Source organism: Tauraco erythrolophus, chromosome Z (genome assembly GCF_009769465.1).
Source record: "Tauraco erythrolophus isolate bTauEry1 chromosome Z, bTauEry1.pri, whole genome shotgun sequence".
Classification (NCBI taxonomy): domain Eukaryota; kingdom Metazoa; phylum Chordata; class Aves; order Musophagiformes; family Musophagidae; genus Tauraco; species Tauraco erythrolophus.
In genome coordinates this window covers 3442631-3467866 of record NC_141496.1, presented here as the reverse complement: position 1 = coordinate 3467866, position 25236 = coordinate 3442631, and the positions used below count along the sequence as shown (strand labels likewise).

General features: G+C 48.2%; 1 protein-coding gene across 5 annotated transcripts in view; it reads left to right on the top strand.

The window, feature by feature from the left end:
* The first annotated feature begins 5726 nt into the window (after window positions 1–5726).
* The window catches only part of CTIF (cap binding complex dependent translation initiation factor), a 124040-nt gene continuing 104530 nt past the window's right edge, over window positions 5727–25236 (top strand). For 2 of the 5 annotated variants that reach the window (XM_086629552.1, XM_086629550.1), the window contains exons 1-3: window positions 5736–5915; window positions 11055–11112; window positions 16093–16106. In XM_086629552.1, coding sequence (XP_086485678.1) covers window positions 5736–5915; window positions 11055–11112; window positions 16093–16106 — 252 coding nt within the window. Of the gene's footprint in view, window positions 5916–11054; window positions 11139–16092; window positions 16107–25236 lie in introns of all 5 variants that reach the window. The other 3 variants (XM_086629549.1, XM_086629551.1, XM_086629553.1) reach the window with 2 other exon arrangements.

The window sequence follows — 25236 nt, the reverse complement described above, 5'->3', positions numbered from 1 at the left end:
TTCCTTCACTGATGCTCGACCAGGTTGGATCTTGGGTAGGAGTGAGAAGGTGTGCGATTGTTGGCTCAATGGTAGATTAGGGTGTCTGTTTGTCTTGCTGACTGGGAGCTGGAATTGTTTTAGGAAGATCTCTTCGTGGGCAGCAGTCTTGCCAACAAGGTTGCCATGTCAGCATGTTTTGGACCAAAAGTCCTTGCTCCTCACTTCAGGGAATGGTGTTTGTATGGGGCTGGAGTCCCTGCTCCCTTGGGATGGCTGTGGCACAGGTGGGTCCCATCCCCAGGGAAGAGCTGCGTGAGGCTGCCCTGCGGTGCTGCCTCGGCACTGCCAGGCTGTTGCAGTCCAGGTTCTGGAGAAGCTTTGTCTTGATGTGCTGGAGAGAGGATGGCTGGAGCATCTTCCCTGGGGGAGGACGTAAATATGGGGTCCTCTCAGCTGCATGTCTGTCGTCTTCTCATCATGGACTCACCTTTTCTTATGTTGTTTTGGTTGCAAGTTCCCCTGTGCTGTTGCCTCTCACCTATCTTGCCCAAAATGGATTTCTTCTCCATTACAACTCCTTATCTATCAGACCCACTACTTGGTTCCACAAGTTCAGCAAGACTGGAGCACCTTTGGGAGAAAGGGAATGAATGTACAAATGTCATAAAAAAATACTTGTTCTTATTGAGTTTATTTGCTGATTAAGGGTAAAACTGTGTAATTGCCATAAACTGTATAATCCTACTAGAGCAGGAACTCCATTTGTGTCACTCTTTAAAATAACAGCTATTAATAATAATTATACATTACAGTAATGCTGATAATTACTAAGTCATAATAAGCAGTTTGCACATCTATTGACTTTGCTGATGATTCCTTCTTCTATGGTCATAGTAACGAGCCGTGGGCTTCGTAAGAAAAATTTGGAAGGTAATTTTCAGATCCCCTAAACTTACAGACTTTATGCTTTGATGAAGTAGGGGGAGGAGTGGGGAACAGGGAAAAAAATATGGATTTGAGGCTGATCTTTGTTAATTATCATTAAAGAATGTATCGGGGGTCTGGGAATCCTTGGTTGTAGTCACTATGCCAACACAGATCCAAGGGATCACCACTCCCTGAAGAGCTCTCAGAAACATGTGTTTGCTCAGTTTGGGAAGACATCAACCGCTTTGATGCTCAAATGTGGGTTTGGCTTTTTCTTTGAAAACCTCTTGTTTGTACGTGTTTTGAGGGCGAGGCGAGATGGGAAACCTGCTCCAGGCACAGAGGTTTCCTGATGAGCGGCATCAAGAAGAGCAGGAGACCATCCAGCCCACACCGCCTTCCTGGTGGAGAGGGTTAATTTTGGAAAGGGAGAGAAGGTTTAGCATCAGTCAGGCCTCAGTGTGGTTATTAAACCTTTGTGGATGGACTTGCATTGCTCTGAATCTAGGTGGCAAACTCCCTTCCCAAGGTGCCTCCTGCTAAGGAAGAAAGGCCACCATTTGAGCTCCAAAATCTATCCCTCTTGAAGGGCCAGGCTGCTTGAACGAGGAACTGTCTTGCAGGACTGTGATGGTTTGATGTGTGGGGGGGGTGTTCTGGTGGCAGGAGAGGGGATTTGCTCCCTGTGATCTCCCCAGTTCGGACTCCCATCCCCCTCGGGGTTTGAGCCAATCGGCGCCTCTGCGAATTGCCCTATTCAATTTGGGACAAAGGAACTGGAAAAGGTGCCTTTTGCCCAGGAGTGAGGAGAGGGGAGGAGGGCGCTGCCCCTGCTCCCTGGCCCCTGGCTGGGCGGCTGCCCACGCCAGGCCGGTGCCACCCGCTGAGGATGGTGGTGGTGGAGCTGCCTGGGGAACTCGGGGAGCGCCCCGCTCCCGGGGTGCCCACTGGGCCGAGTTCGCCCAGAGAGGGCTGAGATCTGAGAGAAACGGCCACACCGACACCAGGTCAGTGAAGATGGAACGGGACAAGGTGCTGGAGCTGAGTTTCCCCTGCAGCCGGTGGCGAGACGGCAGGCGGCCCCCTGCAGCCAGGGATGGACTCAGTGGAGCAGGGACCTGCTCGCAGCCCGTGGAGAAGCCACGTCGAGAAGAGATGCCTGAGCCTGAGAGAGATCGTGGAGCATGGGATGCACGACAAGGTAGAGGGGCATCTAGAGTCCGTGGGACGACCCACCCAGGAGCGAGTGGCCACAACTCCCTAAGAATCCGAGACTGTGGTAAAGCCCTCACTGGAGCAATCCGATGGAGAAGGATTGCATCCTGTGGGTAGGACTCACACTGAAGAAGTTTGTGGATTTTCCTCGTGAGTAGGAGATCCACTGGAGCAAGGGACAATGGTGTAAGGACTCCTCCTCCTTTAAGAAAGGAGCAGCAGGAACAACATGGATGAACTGACCTGCACTCCCCCATTCCCTGTACCCCTGTGCTGCTGGGGGAGGAGGTAGAGCTGGGAACAAAAGAAAAGAGGGCTGGAGAGGTGTTGTTTTTAAGATCTGGCCTTGTTTTCTTTTTATCCTCTTGATTAACTGGTTTTCTTTGTCTTTTTAAGTAACTGTTAATAAAATGAATTGTTTTATTCCCAAGCTGAGTCTGTTTTGCCCAGGACCATGGTTGATGGGTGCTCCCTCTGTTCTTGTCTCGACCCTCAGTCCCTTTATTACATTTTTTTCTCCTCTCCACTTTACTGGAGAAGGAGTGAGAGAGCGGCTGTGTGGGTTTTAGTTGCCAGATTGGCCTGCCCCACGACAAGGACCCAGCAAATGGGCCTCTGTAAACATGTGATTGTCTTGTTTTTGTTTTGTCAAGGACGTTTTATGTATGCGTATCTCACACTTGGTAAAATTAGGTAGAGCCCAGAAATCAATAGATAACAGTTAAAAAAGCCCTGCCCCAAAAAAGCTTCCAGAGGATGGAGACCAAAACAACCCTCATCTGAGCGTTGGGACATCTCTGGGCAGGCTGGTGGAAGCAGGGAAGGCAGATGCATAATAACTGGAAGAGACTTGTCTAAAATGGGAGAGACTGCTCAGAATGAAGTAGGCTGAGACAGCAGGGGAGGCTTTCTTAAGCAACAAAGTGCTTGAACTTCATCTTGTGGAAACATAATAGGCTGGGGAAGACTTCAGGAGGTCTCTAGTCCAAGCACTTGCCCAAAGCAGGTTCAGCATCAGGTTGGGACATTTCCTCGCCACTGTGGTGATCAGGCACGTGTGGTCCTAACCATGAACCCTGATACAGGAAGGGAGTGTGGTCAGCAGGGGAATTCAAAAGACAAATTCAGAAAACCCAGAGCTGATTGCTACCAGGGCATGCCAGGAGATGCCACAAAGTTAAGATGTTCCTCTGCGTGTTGAGCCTCTCTACTGAGGGCCTGGATTGGGTGGCAGTGGCATATTGGCAGTGTCCCCAGCACAGCTGGCATGCTGGGATGTCCACATTGGACAGCCAGTCTCTGTGTCATTACGTGTTTCACAACAACTTAGTGCAGACTAAGCATGTAAAGAAGATTACAGACTGTGACTCGTTAGTCTTTTATCTTATTACAAGGGTTACATGTCAACCAACTCGCTGTCCATGCCTGGACATCAGCTCTAGGGATCTTTGTATACAATGATGATCCTATCTCAGGTGTATGTAGTAACTCATCATCCTTAAACATAGGGGAGTTTTCTTCCTGATAAGTTCTAGGTTTCCTTTAGAGAGAGGTGAAGGTACCGCAAGATGACTTGATTTTAGAGTTTCCTACTAGAGACTCATAAGATAGATTGATCTAAAGAAGATTAGATCTAAGGAAGAAAGTTTTTACAATGGGAGTGGTGAGGCACTGGCACAGGCTGCCCAGAGAAGTTGTAGATGCCCCATCCCTGGAAGTGTTCAAGGCCAGGTTGGATGAGGCTTTGAGCAACCTGGTGTAGTGGAGGGTGTTCCTGCCCGTGGCAGGGGGGTTGGAACTGGATGATCTTTGAGGTCCCTTCCAACCCAAACCGTTCTACGATTCTGTGATAAGTATCTCAGAAAAGTGGCTTGTGCTCATTAGCTGGACTTGGTGACTTCTGACAAACCCATTCCTTTTCAGTCCGCCATCTCTCCTGGTCGTTAGACATGGGGTCAGCACCCCAAAAGTGGAGTCATGTGTGTTAGCCCTTGCTCTGCTTTGTGCTTCATCATGGGTTTCAAGGAGGAGCATCCAGAAGGCAGAGCCCTGGGCTCGATTTCCGCCAGGGCCACCTTCAAAATAAAGTAAAACAGGCAAAACCCTTTGGTTTTGTGTTGCGTGGCCCAAGGGGATGGAGGATACCCTCTGACTGCCTGCTCCACCCCAAGCAATGCCACCTGCACTGGCTGTCCCCTGCCACACGCAGTCACCTTCCTACACCGTCGTGCCCTCCAGGACTCGTTGCAGCCACCTCTTCTGCCAGCTCTTTCTTTAGCACTCTCTGTTTAATAATTGGTGCTTTCCATTTGGCAATTGGCACTAATTAGCTAAAGGGGGAGAATCATGCCCTCCTCCGGGCTCCATGCTCTCTGGGACTCCTCTTTTTTTTTTTTTTTTTTTTTTTTTTGTCAATTTTTCTTTTCTTTCTCCTTTTTAATACGCCGCATGATTTTTGTTCAAGGAGCTAATGTGTGATATTGATCTACATAATGAGCCTTTTTGACAGTCCGGGCACATTTGGGAATAATTCCTTGAGCAGATGAAATCCTTAAGCCAGAACTGCTCGTTCTCGGCAGTTTCCAAGTGAAGCCACAATTGTTCAGAAGTGACAGATGAGAAACAGTTCAGGAGCTGGAAATTACATGAGCTGAGAGCAGATATTTCATTTTTTTTTTACCCTTCCCTTCCGGATGGCGTGTGACTCACTCTGAATTTGCTTGGTAATTTTATACTTGTCTCAAAACAGCCCATAAATACCAATTCCTGGTGAAGGAGGGGATGAGGGATGAAGTCCTCATGTTCTGCAGCGTGGTGGGAGCTCCCTTGTCTTTTTCCCCCATAACCACAGGGAAGGAGGAGTACGAGTCTTACCACAAAACACCTCTCCAAAGCTTAATTCATGTGCAAACATGCCCAGCCCAGGTACAGGAGCTGATGGTTTCTTTTTTTTTAAGGTGTGATTGGCATTCAGCCATGGAGAAATAGGAAGGAGGAGAGCCTCATAAAGCCTCTATGTGTTCTGTAGAGCCGTTCTCCTGCAGAAAGAGATTTTAAAAATAGATTCTGGGGTGATCTCTGTTTCACCTCCACGTGCAAACCTCCTTGCTGGACCGTTTACAGTCGCGCCGTTGACTCAGCATCATTTACTACTGCCGTCCTAGAGAAGCTTTTCAATTATCATCCTCTTCATCATGCTCTTGTCCATCATCCCCAGCTTATCACCCTTATCCACCGCAGCTAATGCCTCGGGCTTTTTAAATTAAGTTTCTAAATTTTGTTTTTCTCTCGTGGATGTGTCTGGAGGTTTCCAGTAGTTTGGGTTTTAAGAAGGAGGGTAGGCAAAATGTCTGTTGTTGTCCTTAGATGTAGGAATATTACAGAAATGGCACTTTTTTTTTGTTTGTGCTCACATAGAAACTCTTAAGTGTGGCCACCTGGGGTTGTTATAAATGTTATTGGATGTACAGCAGAAGTATCCTGCCTGTGGTAACAGATAGGCTTTGGCTACTGTTTTCTTTACCTTTTTATAATTACTGGGAAATCATTTCTTGTCTTTTTTCATTTCACTTTCTCAGGCCCCCTCCGTTCTCAGCATCTCTCCTGAAGGGATGGAGAACTCGTCGGTGGCATCAGCCTCCTCGGAGGCGGGGAGCAGCCGCTCTCAGGAGATTGAGGAGCTGGAGCGTTTCATCGACAGTTACGTCCTGGAGTACCAGGTCCAGGGGCTGCTGACCGATAAAACGGAGGGGGACGGCGAGAGCGAGAAGACGCAGTCCCACGTCTCGCAGGTGGGCGAAGGACACGGTGTGGGGTGGCAGAGGGGCTGGGGGACGCCACTGGCTTGTCATCTGGGATGCACGCCCAGCTGAAGCAGCTTTTCTAGGGTTGGGATGTGTAGCAGGACGTGATAAAACACTGGATTTGGGGCAGCTTGGTTGTTTGGCTGTATATATGAGGTCTCCAACCAGTTGGTAGAGGTCTTCTGCCAGTTGGTAGACCTCTCCTGCCAACTGGGTTTTGTTGTTCCATGGCCTTGAGGTGTATGCCCTGAAGCCTTTTGACTTCTCCAGGTTTCCTGTTTAAAAAGGAATGACATGTCCTTTGTAAATGAAGGATGCCTCTCTCCATCCCAAACTCCTTTGCCGAATCCTGGAGGGATTGGGAAGAGCTGCAGGGGCTGCAGCAGGGGGTTGCTCAAAAGGGAGATGTGCTCCCATACATATGCACAGGGATGTCCCTGAAACAACCAAGATCAGAAGGTCAATCAAAAGCCCCAAATGATCTCCAAAAGTGTGGTCTTTGTGGGCATTTTAACGTGTGTAATAAATAACCTGTTTGCTTGCTTCATGGTTGTTATATCAGAGAAGGAAATTGCTGTAGTTCAAAGGATGTGAATACCCAGCAGAGGGATGGTTTTAGGGAGGATGTGGTTTGGTGTTGTCGCTAGGAATGACGTGGTCCTAGTCAGGTTTGTTCGTAAAACGGACATTTTAGGTCCAACACAAGGAGAAATGAAACCTCCTGAACTGTAGTTGATGATGGAAGGGAAATGACTGTGTTCTGGTGCCATGGTATGCTAGATGCGTGCTGAAGATGTGAACTGTCAAAGGGATAAGGAGCCCGTGGTGCAGGGAGTGTTGAGCTCTGGTCGTGCCCCTGGGCTTGTTAGGCTGCCATGATCTTGTGTGTGTTGTAGAGGTGCTTTCCTACCCCACAGGGCTCCAAATAGGATGAAATATTTAGGTTAGAGACCACTTACATCCTGGTTTTGAGGCTGAAGGGTCATAAGGGTAAGGATATGGCTATCGTTAGATGGCTGAGACGTGTCTGAGGTGCTGGAAGGGTCTGCTGGTCTGATTTGGGTCTTGGTTTATTTGTGAGGTGCAAGGAAGACTGATCCCGAGCAGAGATTCCTGGACCACTTCACATTAAGCCTTAACGTTAGCTTAACAACTAATGAGGCTGCGTGGCAAAGCCAAGCTGGGGGTATGATGATGATGAGAAGGGCAGAGTCCAGGCTGGGTTTGTCCAGGACCATGACTTCCTCCAGCATATGGAGAAGTTTTGTTGTGGGTCATTTTGTCTCTCATTTCACACTTGTCTATTAATTGCTTACTTATGAGGTTCTGCCCCCCTAGGGCTTTGTTTTGCCTTTAAATTGGGAGGAGGGGTTGGGATAGTGAGGGCAAGGCACTCCCCTGGCAGTTGCCAGAGGTGCCTGCTTCTCCCATCCCCTGCCCCTTGCACCCCAGTGTGCAAAAGCCAATGTCTTCAAGTCCAGCAGAGAGGAGCTTGCTCTCCCATGTGGACCTCATGAAGTCAACAAGGCCAAGTGCAAGATCCTTCATCCGGGTTGGGGCAGTCCCTAATATCACTAGAGACTGGGGAAGGAATGGGTTGAGAGCAGCCCTGCAAAAAAGACTTGGGGACACTGGTGGGTGACAAGTTGGACATGAGCCGGCACCGTGCGCTGGCAGCCCAGAAAGCCAACCGTGTCCTGGGCTGCATCCAAAGCAGCGTGGGCAGCAGGGCGAGGGAGGGGATTCTGCCCCTCTGCTCTGCTCTCCTGAGACCCCACCTGGAATACTGTGTTCAGCTCTGGAGTCCCCAACACAAGAAGGACATGGAGCTGCTGGAGCCGGTCCAGAGGAGGCCTCGAAGAAGATGAGAGGGCTGGAGCACCTCTGCTATGGAGACAGGCTGAGAGAGTTGGGATTGTTCAGCCTGGAGAAGAGAAGGTTCCAGGGAGACTTTCTGGGGGGCTCCAGTAAAGCTGGAGAGGGGCTTTTGACAAGGGCATGTCATGATAGGACACAGGGCAATGGCTTTAAACTGAAAGAGGGGAGATTTAGATTAAATCTAAGGAAGAAATTTTTCACTCTGAGGGTGGTGAGGCACTGGCACAGGTTGCCCAGAGAAGCTGTGGCTGCCCCATCCCTGGAAGTGTTCAAGGCCAGGTCGGATGGGGCTTTGAGCAATATGATCTAGTGGTAGGTTTCCCTGCCCATGGCAGGGGTTTGGAATTAGATGATCTTTAAAAGTCCTTTCCAGTGCAAACCATTCTATATATGAAGGATTCCATCCTTACCTGATAAATCAGATCAACACTGCTGATATCTGAGCTATGCAGGTTTGCTGGAGCTGAGAATCTGATACAGAGCTTTTGACTTTTTATATATTAGCTTGGCATAAAGAAATTAGCAATCAAAGGAACTTTTTCAAGAATAGATTTTGCTGAAGAGTTCTTTTACAAATTGAGGATCAAAGCTGTTAGGAGAAAATATATTTAAGAATCAAGTGACCCAAAGTGCTTTATAGTGCATTTTTTTAACCTGAGGCTGGGAAATCACAGTGATTGAAGTGATGCTTTGGAGAGGCTTCAGGTCAAACAGGCAAGGGCTGCTTTATTTAGCGTGTCAAGTTTAGAAATACTATGGAATTAGAAAGAAATCAGTAGTCAAAGTTTTAAAACCACTTCGCAGCCTGTCCGTACCTCTGCCCATTTTCAGGACATGAGCTGCTAGTTCTCATGGTAGCCCACTTACAATTTTTGCATTAAGGTCCTTGGTTGTGACAACCAAATCCATCTTCCAGTTGTGGAAATGGGATTTTAGCTTTCCCCCATGAGCTACCCTGAAGAAAAGGAGCTGATGTGTTTTTAATGTCTGTTCTGGGAATGCTGTCTTTAAAGCTGGTCAGATTTTACTTTAAAATAAAAATAAATACTAATGAAAGATCTGAGCATTGAACCTTTTAAACAGACCTCTTTTAGAGTTATCCGAAGTTAAGCAGCTAATTTTGGTTGTACCCCAGACCATTGGCGTTCAAGTTTAATTAGGATTTCTATATGAAACTCGAGTAAAACGCAGTATTTTTTATTTTTAGGGCTGTATATGGAAGAAGAAGTGAGGATAGGCTTTTACGTAGGTCACTGGCTTTTATCAAGCTGTGTCTTAAGGGATGCGTTAAGAAGGAATTATCTGTTATCTCCCAGAGATACTAATTTTCCCACCTTGTTCCACAGATTTGTATAAGAAAGAATCAGGAATTTTTATTTCTGGTTTTCTCTTCCCGATCGCTTCGTATCAAAGCAAGCCATAAACAGGCATGTATCCTGCAGCTTGCTGGAGTAACTCTGATGGAAGCCAGTCTGGTGGAGGTGGCATGTCCCCTCTTAATGAGAGCTGGAGGAAAAAGGGTGGTTTTAGGGGAAGGCACTAGACTGAGACCCAGAAATTTTTACCTGCAAGGTTCTGCTAGCAACTTAATCTTTAACTTTGGGCAAGTTACTTAATCTCTCTGCAGTTAGTTTCCTTGTGGATGTAATAATGTTTTCCCTGCCTGACGGAGGATAAATCCACTCACCCATGTGTGTGAGATGCTTGGATGGTACCACATCCCCAGATAACTGCTCTCTGTGCCGGAGGCAGGAAGGAAAGGCACATTGTAGGCTGCTTCATCCTCAGCACCACTCACGTGGAAGCTGAATCCATCACCAGTCTAGAGAATCCCAAAGTGTGTATGTTCCCATGGTAGGGATGGGAAGGGATAGGTAGGGATGTCTCCAAGCTTGCTCCCACCAGGAAAAAGAGAAAAGTCAGAGGGAGAGTGCAATTTTCCTTTAGCTGTGGACATAATAATGGGTGAACTGTACCTTGGGAGACCTTTCCAGGCACATGGTGGCACTCAAAAATGTTAAAGGACATAGGCATGGGTCTAGCAGAAGTCTCTCAAGCGTGATAGCATCATGAGCTTCTCCAGATAGGTCAGCAGAGGTGGCAGGAAAGTGATGGGCAGCTCTTTAATGAACTCATGAAAGGTGAGGCTACGGTCCCCCCATCTGGTGGGCTAGAACGGGCTCTCCGATGAGTACAGAGCTGTGCAGGAATGATGGGCAGTTCTCGCGGTGCTTCTTCCTCTTATTTTGTGGCCTCACCCAAACCTACCAAGAAGCTCTCAGGTATGGAGAGCTTTTGTATGGAACTGACTGTTCATTTTCTTGGCGTGTCAGCCTTGATGATTGCATCCAAGTGGTGATGTCTCTGGAGCAGCCGAGCACTTCCAGGATGAAAGGCCTCAGAAATGGGATGGGTCACCAAGGTTCAATCTCAACTTTGTTGAGGGGGAGGGACAGAATGACTTTAGGATTAAGCAGCATCTTTCACATTTGTCTAGTGTAAATGGCTTTTTTTTATATGTATATCTTTTTTTCCCCCCAGTAATGAAATGAAGGCAGCCCTTCATTTCTCTGAGGAGGAGAAAGAACCCTAAATGCCCCCAAACTGAATTATTTGGGTGGAGGCACCTTGCTGTCAAACCCTGGGAGAAGCTGGCCTCACAGCTCGTGATCCCCTATAGCTGGGAAGTCCCCTGATGCCCGTGTCCTTCACCGTGGGCCGAAGCCGGTGTGACCCCAGGGCTGCCGTCCAGACTGCACATCACAGCTGCGATGTACGACAGTGGCCAAATCTGCAGCTTTGAGCTGTGTTTTCTGTTTTGTTTGAAATAAAAACGCAGGATTTTTGCAGCTCAGGACTCTGTTCCTGAAGCAAACAGAGTTGGGAAAAGCAGAAGCTTCCCAGCTTCCCATGGAAGACTCCATGGAAAAGAGCAGTCAAGTCAAGCCGCCCCGGTGTGTGCCAATGCTGTTGGAGTCTGCAAGGAAATGCTGAGAATGGTTTTTATTGCAAAGCATCATTCCAGGTGCCTTCCCGCAGTTGTTTCTGCATCTTCCCTCTGCTCACTGTCAGCGGGTGGAGCGTTTCTGCGCCAAAGCCTTTGGGATCATCCTCAAAAAGGGAGGAGCTGCAAGCATACGGCGATGCCTGTGGCCGGATGGTGTTTGCTGTGCGCTGTGGACTGACACAGCAGTTTTTCCCAGCCCGGCTATTATTTTACACAATCCCTGTTTTTTATCCCTTTTACAGTGGACGGCGGATTGCAGCGAGCAGCTTGATGGCAGCTGTTCCCCATCCCGAGGGAAGGGCTCGTCGTCTCACGAACACAATCAGGTAGGGGTTGTGTTTAGCAATTCCTCGCCAAACCTTGGCTTTTGTTCTTGTAACTGACTCATCTGGAAGTGCAGACCCTGCCCGTGCTGCCAGTTTTCCCTCCCCATGGAAGGGGAGACGCGTCCCTCTGCTCGGCATCCCAAAGCTCGCTCCCACTGAAACCGTGGGAGATGGGCAACATCCCGAAACGGGGATGAATGCTTTGACCAGGAGCTTATTGCTCCGTGATAAAGGGGAAAAGGTATGGAGTGTCTCAATTTATTCCTGGAGAGCTTCTTATTGCCACCTGTGCATGGGACCTGTTTGGAGCATCAAAGCTGACTTGGAAGTATGAGATGCAGCTGGGATGAGGGATCTTTGTGTAGCTGTGCTTCTTGCTTGTGTGCTGCAGCACAAGGATGGTGTTGCAGAGAAGAGGATTAAATAGCTGAGAGGGTGAGCTGGGAGAAGAAGCAAAACTGCGCGTGCTGGGAGCCTGTGTTGGGCTCGCAATGACGGAATCCAGGTGTGAGTCGGTTTTGGTGGTTGTGTGTGGTGTGAGCATCAGTGAAGAGTATTTACCAAGCACTGCTGGCATTGCTGGAGGTGGCCGCCCCTCCTCTGTGCGAGCACCAGCGTGGGAGATGGTTGGGTAGGATGGAGGCATGGGTTTGACCACTGTCACCTGGTTGAGGAGCTGCTCTGGAATCATGTGACCATCAGCTCTGTAAGAGCAGTGTTCACCCGAGGAGATATAGCACTGGGCAGGCTACAGGAAAGGGTAGAGTGGCATTTGCAGTTGCTTCCCACCTGAAGAAGAGGCTTCAGGTTGGTGGGTTTCGGTGGGTTTGGTGCTCTTGCCCTGCTTGATGTCCTCCAGGCTTCAGTCCCATGCGTGGGATCCATGAGAAGATGCGTGGGAGCCCCTTGCAGGGTGGTACAAGAGGCCCTGCCAGTCTGAGCAGTGTGTATTGCAGCTCCTGTATCCCATTTTGGACACAATTTCTTCCTGCACAGAGCTGTGCTAGAAGCTGCTCAGCTGCAGGATGAGGTCTCGTGTCCCCTCCCTGCCGTGTGCCTGGATGCAAGGATGCTGGGAGCATCTATACAAACACCTGCACACAACAAAGACAAGATCTTGTTGTGTAGAAAAGTGCATGCTGTGTGGAGATGCTGCTTTAGATGAGCCTCTGAAGGTGCCAGACGGAATTCGGGTTTTAATTTATTATAGCTTTGATCTGCTCTGAAATATTCAGCAGCAAAACCCTGGCTGGGCTCCCTCCCACTATCACAGCTGGTTGCTTGAAATTCAGCTGGGAGGCTGACTGTTTCCATCAAGCCTCTTTGGGCTGCTGGGGGTGTTAGCAGGACCAGATGTTTTCCCTGGGGAAGAAGGTCCCTGGCTTTTCACCCAAGGGCTCAGCTGACGTGCCAGTGTCCAGTGGGTACCACAGGAGGATGCAGGAGTCATGCACGAGTGATGCTTTCCTGACTCCCATCAACGCAGCCCTGACATCTTCTGTCTACCTTGTACTGTGCTCTCTTTTGTTTCAACTTCTGTTTTTTTTTCATTAGTTGTTTTTTTTTTTTTTTTTTTCCTGGGCATGAAACCTATTTGATCTCCTCTAGCATGGAGCTTGTTTTCTGTATACAAATAGCATTCACCAATGACTGAGCTGTTTTCCCTGTGCTTGGGCTCTCTCCCAGCCTGCAGCCAAGCTAATAATTATCTCTCTCCGTGTTGGGCTTCCTTTAACAGCAAGTAACAAATTTTCCTTGGCACCAAAGAGGAGCTGCAAGCTATTGTTCTTCAGTCCAGGCAAGCGTTTCTCTTGCTGTTAGTGATATTTGATTGAAACACTGCTGGTGAGAATTAGGTTCAGTTTATTACCATTTCTGGATGTTGATTTTTTTACTAGTAGCTTTAAACATTAAAAAAAAATAATTCGGTCATAAGGTGTTTGTCTTGCATGTAAATTATCAGTCACTCTTCAAACCTGCTGAGGAAGAAGCTGGCTAACTATTTTCCAAGGGACGTTAAGGTTTTTTTTGTTGCAATTTTTTATGGATTTTGAGAGGTTTGGTTGGAAAGTCAGATTCTTGTTTTTCCTATTTGATTTCCAGCTGAGGTTTCTGCATTGCTGGTTGTGCAATACACACTGGTCTTAGCTGAAAAATTCTTGGATGTGAGAGTGTTGCTGGCTTCAGCAACAGTGAAAATGTAGGTTATGTACTGGTGACCATGATACGCCTCACACAGTTGTAACCTGACGATGGGAAAGGGCATTTATATGGAAATCCTGGTTAGTCCTGAAAATATATTCAGCATCTGGTTTCTTTTCTGCAAAGGCAGAGTAGTCCAGAGCCACGTTTTCAAAAGTAATTGGCTTCCTAAAGGTGACGGGGGAGCCTAGAGTGAAGCTGACTTTCCCATGCCTGAAAATCACCGTCTGCATCCCTAAGTACCTGATGCCTTTGAAATCCTTGTCTCCACCAAGCTTAAGGCAAAAGAAGAAAGGGCTTTTTTGTGTGTGTGTATAGGTGTATTATGTGTTTATATAGACATTTATATATAGTATTTGTGTATATAAGCATCCACAGGATGTCTGTAAGTGTGGGGCTGAGAGATTCCTGAATAATGTGCAATTTAAGGGTAATGATAAGGTGTCTTGATGAAACCTGCAGTCCAGGATATTTCTAAATTGCTATTTTTCTGATGTTGTTGAGTGTCTCTGGGAAAGACCACCCCATACTTGCCTTGATCTTGCACTCATAGGTGAGACATCTGCTTAGCAGCTGTGAGAGACTATATGGGGGTCCGTGCCCATAGGCTGGCACTTGTGCATCCCATACAAAGCAGTGGCTTAAAAATGGAGAAAATTGCCCCTGGAAACCTTTTACTCCGGTCTTTCCAGTTCTCTGGGCAGATGGGTGCGAGAAGACAGTTTTCTTGTGGGAGATCTCATGTCATACATTTTGTGAACTCCTGGTATACTGAGAAAATCCCTGCTTCATAATTATAGTCAGATCATCCATAATTCTCCTTGTTTCCCTCTGTGAATGCTTTCGTTTGCTGCGTGGCATTGCCGTGCTCCACTAAGCCCTGCTGCATTTGAACAATACCCCCCAGAAGGTCTGCTTGCACGTCGTGCCCCTCTGGGGTGAAGACCACTCCACTGATGAATGCGAGATCCTATCTGTGCACCGTTATCACCTCTAAAAATGAGGAAAGTTTAGATAATGGAATAATTTTACATCTGGTTTATGTTTGGATATTTTTTTTTCCCGAAACGACCCAGTGGGAAGATTTTATATAATACTTTATTTGCATTCCCCTTGTGAGGCTGTTGCAAGTAGGAAGCTCTTTGATATATTTCTGAGAGCAATTCATTAAGGAAGAGACTTCTGGTATGGTATGTATTTAGAGAGCCAGTGGAGCTCTTGGTACATGAAAGGCCTGGCAGCAGCTCCATCCCAGGCTCCCCTTACGGAAAGGACATTAACAAAAACCAGAGCGACTCTGCGGATTTGTCCCATTTCTCCAGGCAGTGGGAGAGGGAGGGCTGAAAATTCTCCTTCCTGGCCAAGTCCATCTCTTCCCCCGTGGTGACTGGCTGTCACCCATCGTCACCGAGCAAAAGCCGGCGTTGTTGGCAGTAAATGGGACTGCAGTTTGTTTTACTGCTTATTTACATGTGTGTCCACGTCCCGCTGGGTGCAGCAGGGACTTGTTCCATGGTTGGGGACCTCAGAGCCTTCTCTGGTTGGTGGTCATGTTGCCTATCTACTGAGCAGTGAAGGACCAGGCAGCATGTGTGGATCACATCTGGATTATCCTACACCCTGCCGTTAGCACCCTTCTGCTGTCCTCCCAAAGGAGCTGGTGGTGGACAAGATGGCTTGGTTTGCTTTTGCATTGAGCCAGTAAAAACAGCAAGATGCCTGTGGCAGGCAGAGGTGGTGGGTTTCCACTCTTGGGTGTTGGTTGGAGAGGACTAGCTGTCCAAGAGCACCCCAAGGGCTGTGCTGATAAGTTACCACAGTAAGATGTTGAGTGTCCTGTGCTGTTTGGTAGCGTGGAGATGTAGAGGGCTTTGCAGGGATTGTGTGCCGTTGTCACTGAGCCTGGCACGTCCTGCCGAAGGATGTCTGAACCCAAGCCCAAGCCTTGCTGATAAGGAAAGCATGAGAAGTTCTCACAAAATCAAAGCTAATACCATGTGAAACTTTATCTTCCATGTCTCCGTGACTCAAAGAAAGACAGTGCTGTGCTAGTGCCAGAATGCTCCCAGGCAGGAGATACTTCACGTTCTCTGAGCTCAGGCTGTAGGCAGAGGACATCTGACCTGCCTGCATATGAAGAGATACAGCCAGGGTAGGTGTCTTCGACTGCTTTGCGTAGGGTGGGAGCAGAGCACATCCCCTCAAACCCTTCAAGTCCCTCTTTCGTGTGTCTCACCTGAAGAGATGGAACATAACCCCCATTTTTAAAAAGGGGAACAAGGAGAACCCGGGCAACTACAGGCCGGTCAGCCTCACCTCTGTGCCTGGCAAGGTCATGGAGCAGATTCTCCTGGGAACCATGCTAAGGCACATGGAGAGCAAGGAGGTGGTGGGTGACAGCCAACATGGCTTCACCAAAGGCAGATCGTGCCTGACCAACTTGGTGGCCTTTTACGATGGGGTGACAGCATCGGTGGACAAGGGTCGACCAATGGATGTCATCTACCTGGACTTGTGCAAAGCTTTTGACACTGTCCCGCACGACATTCTTCTCTCTAAATTAGAGAGTCATGGGTTTGATGGATGGACCACTCGGTGGATAAGGAATTGGCTCAAAGGCCGCACTCAGAGAGTAGTGGTCAACGGCTCAATGTCCAAGTGGAGACCGGTCACAAGTGGCATCCCTCAGGGGTCCGTGTTGGGCCCGGCCCTCTTCAACATCTTTGTCGGTGACGTCGACAGTGGCATGGAGTGCACCCTCAGCAAGTTCGCCGATGACACCAAGCTGTGTGGTGCCGTTGACACGCTGGAAGGGAGGGATGCCATCCAGAGGGACCTCGACAGGCTGGAGAGGTGGGCCCGTACCAACCTCATGAAGTTTAACCAGGCCAAATGCAAGGTCCTACATCTGGGTCGTGGCAATCCCAGGCATAAATACAGACTGGGTGGTGATTGGATCGAGAGCAGCCCTGAGGAGAAGGACTTGGGAGTACTGGCGGACGAGAAGCTCAATATGAGCCGGCAATGTGCTCTTGTGGCCCAGAAGGCCAACCGCGTCCTGGGCTGCATCAAGAGGAGCGTGGCCAGCAGGTCGAGGGAGGTGATTCTCCCCCTCTACTCTGCCCTCGTGAGACCTCACTTGGAGTATTGCATCCAGTTCTGGAGTCCCCAACATAAGAAGGACATGGACCGGTTGGAGAGGGTCCAGAGGAGGGCCACGAAGATGATAAGAGGGCTGGAGCACCTTTCCTATGAGGACAGGCTGAAAGAGTTGGGGCTGTTCAGCCTGGAGAAGAGGAGGCTCTGGGGTGACCTTATAGCGGTCTTCCAGTACCTCAAGGGGGCCTACAGGAAAGATGGGGAGAGGCTGTTCAGGAGGGCCAGTTATGATAGGACAAGGGGTAATGGTTTTAAAATAGAGGGAGGTAGGTTCAGGTTGGATATTAGGAAAAAATTTTTTACTATGAGAGTGGTAGAACACTGGAACAGGTTGCCCAGAGAGGTGGTGGATGCTCCATCCCTGGAGACGTTCAAGGCCAGGTTGGACAAGGCCCTGAGCAACCTGATCTAGTTGGAGATATCCCTGTTCCTTGCAGGGGGGTTGGACTAGATGACCTTTGAAGGTCCCTTCCAGCCCTAACCATTCTATGATTCTATGATTCTATGAACCCCCCTCTGATGATGAGCACTTGGCTTCCAACCACAGGAAGTCATGGCTAGAAAAGCTGCTACGTTGCCAAAGCAAAGGCAGTAGTAGGGAGGGTGTGATGTGTGAAGGTTGTCTCTTGGGGAATAGTGAAACGTGATTTTATAGAAAGTGCAAAACCCAAAGTATCAGTGCAAATTTCTCTTGCAATTCCAGAGATTTTTCTTGCAGGCATCAGTGCTGCTTGACTGCCTGGGAACAAACGCGAGGAAATCCTTCCCAATGGATGCTGCAGAGGCAGGTGACAAAGGATCTGGACAAGGTCTCAGGCAGTGGCCACGACACTACATCCAGAGTTGGACTGAGGCCCATGTGACCAGCACCACCATCATACAAACTTCTCAAGTCAGCAGTGGAGTGGTCTGCTTGCTGGCTTAAATCCACTGACATCAGCAGGCAGCGTGTAATGCCCCAAATCCTTGGCTAACCAGATCAGAGCTGGAGAGTGAGTGGGTGCTGCTTGCGAAGAGGCTGGCAGGATCTCCCGACCAAAGGTGTAATTCATTTCCCCATGCTGGTTTGGCTGCCCATGTCTGGGTTTAGTTGCCCATCCTTGGGTCTGGATCTGAAGTGCTGTGATTTTCTCGCTCAGCAAAAACACAAGGGATCATCCTGCAGCAGTTTGGGGTTCTCCATCTCACCGACCCGCTTGTGTCATAGCCCAGGCCAGTTTGTACATAGAATTTGATGGAGGCTGGCCACCATGATGAAGACCTGTTGGGACAAGTGGGTGCTGATAGGTGCTGCAGTCACCTATGTCTCATTTATTGTAGAATCATAGAATGATAGAATGGTTTGGGTTGAAAGGGACCTCAAAGTTCCAACCCCCCTGCCATCAACAGGGACACCCTCCACTACACCAGGTTGATCAAAGCCTTGTCCAGCCTGGCCTTGAACACTTCCAGGGATGGGGCAGCCACAACTTCTCCGGGCAACCTGTGCCAGTGCCTCACCACCCTCAGAGGGAAGAATTTCTTCCTTAGATCTAATTGAAATCTGCCCTCTTCCAGTTTAAAGCCATTGCCCCTTGTCCTATCACTACACAGCCTTGTCAAAAGTCCCTCTCCAGCTTTCTTGTATCCCCTTTAGGTACTGGAAGGCTGCCAGAAGGTCTCCCTGGAGCTTTCTCTTCTCCAGGCTGAACAGCCCCAACCACAAATATCAAATACTTTGGACAAGTCCAGGTAGACGATGTCAGTTGCTCTTCCCCTATCCATCAATGCTGTAACCTCATCATAGAAGGCCACCAAATTAGTCAGGCAGGATCTGCCCTCAGTGAAGCCATATTGGCTGTCACCAATCACCTCCTTATTTTCCATGTGCCTTAGCATAGTCGCCAGGAGGTTCTGCTCCATGATCTTGCCGGGCACAGAGGTGAGACTGACTGGCCTGTAGCTCCCTGGGTCTTTTTTTTTTCCCCTTTTTAAAGATGGGGTCTATGTTTCTCCTTTCCCAGTCATTGGGAACTTCACCAGACTGCCACGACTTCTGAAATATGATGGATAGTGGCTTAGCAACTTCATCTGCCAGTTCCCTCAGGACCCGCGGATGCATCTCGTCTGGTCCCATGGACTTGTCCACCTTCAGATTCCTTAAATGGTCTCGAACTTGATCTTCTTCCACAGTGGGAGAAGAAAGAAAAAGTGAAAGACAGGGAGAAAAGAAAAAGAGAAGGTGAAAGACAGGGAGTTACTTTGAGGCTTTGCCAATGAATACAGGTTGGTGTAGCCCTGCCTGATGGAGAGCGAAGTTAAATCTTTTAATTGGGGTGACGTGCCCATGATCAAAGAGCAGCTCTGAGAAAACCAGTCACCCACTAGTTTTCTGCCTGTAATTGCTGGGTGACAGTTTTCCATGTAGTGAATGCAGCCCTGTTCAATTATGGTCAGAGAGGATTGCTAAGAAAGAAATGGAGTCCTTTAGCTAATATATAGGTTAAACTTTCTCTGGGGCTTCTGTTCAGGATACACGTCATGAAGCAGCACCACCTCTCGTGAGGCAGACACCTGCTTGAATGTCTGAAGATCTGGGAGCGAAATGCTTCACTGCTTTGCTGCCTGATTTCGGAGAACTTGGTGCTTACGGAAAGTGGAGAAAGGTGTCTTCTAGGCCTGGTGTCACTAGTGATTTATGTGGGAGGACGTCTCGTCACCCTCCATTTCCACATGTGTAGAGTGGACAGGGTGATGCTGGTCTGCCCACTGAAAAGAGAGCTTCCCATGCTCTAGTTTCATGAAACATGCAGTAGCCAAGTTAACGTTTGAGGTCTCTGTTGTTCTTCCAGATTTGGTTGAGTAGGTCAAGGAGTGCTGAAGCTCTTGGCAGGAAAGGGGCGATGTGAGCCGTTTGCTTCAAGGCTTGTGCAGGGTTTCCATGGCAAGTCTGAAGTTCTTGGTGCTGTTCTGGGTGCTCTCAGTGCCCCTTCTCATCACCATCCATGTGCGTAAATGAGATATCTAACATCCGTTGCTCACATGCCTGTTCTGATGTTGTCCAGAGGGAACACAACCACGCAGGCTGGGCCCTTTCACAGGGAGTCCAGAAAGATCTTGTAGGCTTTATCTCCTACACTTCCAAACCCATCAGTTCTTTTGGTCCTGTATTGTGCCACAGGCCACAGTAAAATCTTCCTTTTCCTTGTGGGAAAAGCGGTCAACGCAATGTTTGATGTCCCTTCTGCTGTGCCTTTTCCAAAGCAGTAAGCAAGTACCATACCAGGTTGAGGAGGGCAGGGGAAGGAGGACATGGACCTGGGAGAGGGAAGGAGCAGAGCCAAGTGGCTGATTTTTCTGCATGATAGTTTTATAAGGGTAAGTTTTCTGTTTTTCTTACAGCTTTATGCAATACATTGAGAAGAAAGAAGCTGGAAATTTGTCCCTTCTAAAATGTTTGGAGTGTTCTCATATTTTTTTTTGTAAAAGGTGATTTTAAAATTATTAAAATAATTATTTTCATACAAATCATTATTTTTCTGTGGAAAAATTGTGGAAGTGTTTGTTCTAGAATAGATCTGGAGGAGCAGGGAGATTTTGCATTAAATACTTGAGTCTAGTGTCAAAATTCTGCATAACTAGCATATTTAGCTGCAGCATGAAGTGGGTGTGTGAAAACCACCTCTGCTGCAGAAAAACCTGAGAAAGGACCTTTTACACGACAACTGTCTTCTGTTCTGACCAGGATTAAGACTCGAAGTTTGAGAGTTGTTTGAAGAACACCCCACAGCATGGTGTAGGGAGCTCATTGTTGGTGACATGATGGAACAGTTGTTAATGCTGGGGAATATCTGAGAGGCTCTTGTGTCCTGAGAAGTCTTCTAGCTTTCCATTGTCTTTCCTTTTCCTCTGGCCTGCCTCAGACTGTGAATGCTGAACATTGAATGTTGAGATGTTTGTGTACGAGTGAACGTGAATCCCGTCGAGAATCCACTGATGTCTTCAGGCCACTTAAAGCTTGTGGCGTTGCTGTGCTTGGTCTACACCCCTAACAACACAGCCAACTTCATCTTAATCATCGTAGAATCACAGAATGGTTTGGGTTGGAAGGGACCTCAAAGATCATCTAGTTCCAACCCCCCTGCCATGAGCAGGGAAATCATCCACAACACCAGGTTGCTCAAAGCCCCATCCAACCTGGCCTTGAACACTTCCAGGGATGGGGCAGCCACAGCTTCTCTGGGCAACCTGTTCCAGTGCCTCATCACCCTCAGAGGGAAGAATTTCTTCCTTAGATCCAATCTAAATCTCCCCTCTTTCAGTTTAAAGCCATTGCCCCTTGTCCTATCACTACATGCCCTTGTCAAAAGCCCCTCTCCAGCTTTCCTGTATCCCCTTTAGGTACTGCTGAAGGCTGCTGGAAGGTCTCCCTGGAGCCTTCTGTTCTCCAGGCTGAACAGCCCCAACTCTCTCAGCCTGTCTCCATAGCAGAGGTGCTCCAGCCCTCTGAGAGCATCCTCAGAGGATGCTCAGAGAGCATGATCAAAGCGAGCAACCACGCAGGCGGTCACTGCGCTTCCATTTATTGCCTTTGCACTGGGGAAAGTTATCTCCTTTTTCTGCAAATGAGGTTTTCCAGCTTGCACTGAAGCAGCAGAAAGTATTAACTCTTGAGCTGGCAAAGGGAGCGGGATTAATTAGTTCATGCCTCAAAGAGCTAGCTGTGAAGGTGAAAATTGCAGTGTAAGTGAAACATATGATTATTACGAATTAAAATGCAAATGTTAGATTTGACAGCTAGTTCCTAAAGGAGGGTGGCTGGCAGTGTTAGTGTGCACAAGCCTCGCTGTTCCAGAGAGGGTGCGGAGCTTGGCCAGAAGAATTGTCATGGGAAGAGAGCAGCTGCTGGGAATCAGTCTCTGGAGGAGGTGATGTTTCCCTCCAAGCCTGAAAGCTTGGCTCAGAGGTCCCATCTCCTGCTGGTGAGTGTAGACCATGAATGGTAAGTGGAGGAGCCCAAATAAGACCTGGGAAAAAGAGTTTAAGGGTTGTTTGGAGTGTTGGGAGCAACTAGGAGAGTGTCTTGGTCTTTTGAGGGCACAGCAGAGAATAATGGAGCTGGATGATGGGGGATTGAGTTGGCAGGAGGCAAGGGCATGGGATGGAGAACTTCATGCCATACAACTGTTTCTTCAGGTTCTGTCAGAGCTGCCGACAAATCGGTTCCTGCAATGTGCTGAATTAGTTTAGCAAGAGCGCTGTGTGGGAGACGTGTAGGTGGCCGTGCTGTGGGATGGAGGAGAGCAGTGCCGCATCTCACTGCCAAGGAGCCTCGGCTTTCTGCTGAAGTCCAGCTGTCTGTATGGGCTTGGGATGGGGTTTTTATGGTTTTTGCAATGGTGGTGGTGGCGGTTTTTGTTGCTTGGTTGTTGCTTTTTCAAGAACAATTGTTACCTGCATACCCTCACCTGCTCCTCCAGCATCCTCCATGAGGTTGGTGTGAACTCCCCTGGTGCCACAGAAAGGAGATCTGCAGAGAGGGTTCATTTTAGCACAAAAGGGCTTCATTAGAGGACACAAAGCCACCAGAAATATCTGGGAGAGTTTCTGGTGGATGTATTTCTGTTCTGGACATTTGAACTCCTGTCAGTAAGAGAGCAGTAAAAAGTTGTTCATTACTGGCAATTAGTCAGGAATTTAGGTAAAATATTGAGCTTGGCTGTGCTGGTGAGTTTGAACATGAGTGTATTTAGTCCCTACTTGGTTTATTTTTTTTTATTATTTTTAAAATAATTTGATTTAAAATATAAATGTCAATAGGGTGTGGTAAAGATAAGGAATGTGAACATGGAAAAGACCCCAGGCCATGAGTTAGCACTGGGAGACAAAGTGATTTAGTGAAAGTGTTACCCAACGATTTTTATCTAGCTGGTTGTCCTGATGTCAGCTGGGACAGAGTTAGTCCTTCTCGTTGATGCTTCTATCCACTGTCATGTCTCGGTAAGTTTGGACATTGATGCATGGTGGTACCAATCTCCCTGTTTCTCACAAGGGTTTCATGTTGTCACCACCTGCAGTGCTGGAATTTGCATAACCTCAGGTTGTCTGCAGGCAACCACAATCAAAAGTTGGGTCAACTGAGTATAACCAAATGGTGATGTTTATTTTCAGTGTGTCTTTTAAAACAAAGGATGCATATGCTGACTTGGTCCCATTGTACATTTGGCACAGAAATTTTTCATATGCGGATGAACAAGATGTTCAGTGTGTAGGATACAGTAAATTGGTAATTAATCCTTCAAACATCTAGATGATGAAGGTTCATTTCTCCCAACCACCTTTTCAGTTGGTGCGCATCTTTCTCATGTCAAATGAGATATTTCTTACTTCTCAGGATGCCTGCAAGACTGGCTCTTCCCCAAGGCTTCCCAAAGTGGCCACCTGCCTGTGTCTCACAAGTGGCATTGATCAAGTTTTTTTCCCTCCATGCCAATTTAAGAACTCCCTTAACTTTGTGCCACTTGGTATTTCTCAGCCATCGGGAGATTCAGGTCATGGTGTGATAAGGAGGGAAGAAGGTGCTTTCTACTGTTGTAACATGTGGTGGGAATAACCACAACCTCTCAAATTTCATCTATATACAACCTGAAAACCAGTTGACCCCCTCTTTTGAATTCAGTACTGATTCTAGGCTATAGCAACTGCAGTATATTTGAGTTTGCTTGAGGCTTACTAGGTTTGAGGATGGAGAACACACAGCTGGCGCAACACAGAAACCTGTACTGATGCGTTCTGCTTCCAGTCCCTCATGTTGGGTAAACACTTATTTGTTTCACATGCACTAAGGTCCATGCTGGACCACTGGGTAGCATCACTTTAGGTAGCTTAGGGTCTGCTGTGCAGCTGTCTCCCTGCTCCATCCAACCCAGGTGGCAGTGGTGGAGCTGGGACCTGCTCTGTGCCCCCAAATTAGTGACCTGGACTTGGCTGTTGTGTGCAAAGAGGAGTTCATGCCTTCCTCTGCTGGCAAGTCCTTTTGGCTCTTGAAGGCCAAGGTAGCTTTTCCCTTGCCTTAGCCCATGGCAGTGTCTGCAGGGACTTGTGTAGCCCCATCAGAACGTCTGAGACATGAGAAGCCTTCTTTAAGTGTCAGCTCTCACACCAGTCCTGAAACACATGCTTCCTGATATTTCCCAAATTTTCAGAGTACTTGAAAGAGACAAATATTCTGTGATCTGTGATTTCATGTTTTCTTTATCATCTCATGTCACTTCAAAGGTCTTTCACAAGCCTCTGAGCAAAGCTTTTGGAGCAATTACCCTGACAATATCCACCTTTCTTCCCAAACACCTTGTGGGATGTTTGGGTTGGGCTGGTCAGGTGGGTTGTTCTGGTTTTTGGGTGACTCATCTTGCCCTGAGGGCTGCCAGCTGAACAAGCTAGCTGCAGGTTAGTTGACAGTGGAACATGTGTTAGGAGAATAAAGGAGAACATTGGTGACGACTCTTAAAGAGGCAAAAATAGTTATTTGTGTAATGTGTCTCCTCCTGAACTCCAAGTGTTTTCAGGTATGTGAGTAGCTGAACTCCAACGGTGGACTGAGCAGGGGCAAAAACTGACTGAGAAGTTGATTTGGGCTTGGGACTGGAATTAAGGATTTATAAGTAATTTTAGAGGATGTAGGGTTACTGAATATGCATAATTAATCCTCATGAAAATGGAGGAAGGAGGTAAGTCATATTTTTCCTTATGCGTAGACTAGAGCACCATAGCCAAATCTCATCTTCATAGAAGCCTCCCACAATGTCATCCCTTCGCAATGTGTAAACAGAACATGTTAAAGGCCTCCAAGAAAGCCCCATGTATGGGCATGGTTTTGTAGGTGCTTGTGTGTGGTCTGAGAGCTGAAGTTCTCCTGGCTCAGCAAGACACAGAATCACAGAATGGTTTGAGTTGGAAGGGACCTCAAAGATCATCTAATTCCAACCCCCCTGCCGTGGGCAGGGACACCCTCCACCACACCAGGTTGCCCAAAGCCTCATCCAACCTGGCCTTGAACACTGCCAGGGATGGGGCAGCCACACCTTCTCTGGGCAACCTGTTCCAGTGCCTCACCACTCTCTGAGTGAAAAATTTCTTCCTTATCTGTAATCTAAATCTCCTCTCGTTCAGTTTAAATCCATTGCCCCTTGTCCTGTCACTACATGCCCTTGTAAAAAACCCCTCTCCAGCTTTCTTGGAGCCCCTTTAGGTACTGGAAGGCTGCGATAAGATCACCCCGGAGCCTTCTCTTCTCCAGGCTGAACAGCCCCAACTGTCTCAGCCTGTCTCCATAGCAGAGGTGCTCCAGCCCTCGGATCATCTTCATGGCCTTCTCTGGACCTGCTCCAATAGCTCCATGTCCTTCTCATGTTGGAGACCCCAGAGCTGAAGGCAGCACTGCAGGGGGTTCTCAGGAGAGCAGAGCAGAGGGGCAGAATCCTCTCCCTCGACCTGCTGCCCACGCTGCTCTGGATGCAGCCCAGGACACGGTTGGCTTTCTGGGCTGCCAGTGCACGTTGCCGGCTCATCATGAGCTTCTCCTCAACCACCACCCCCAAGTCCTTTTCCTCAGGGCTGCTCTCAATCCATTCTCCACCCAGCCTGTACTTGTGCTTGGGATTGCCCCGACCCACATGCAGGACCTTGCACTTGGCCTTGTTGAACTTCATGAAGTTCTCACAGGCCCACCTCGGTGTTTTTTGTGGGTGTGGGACAG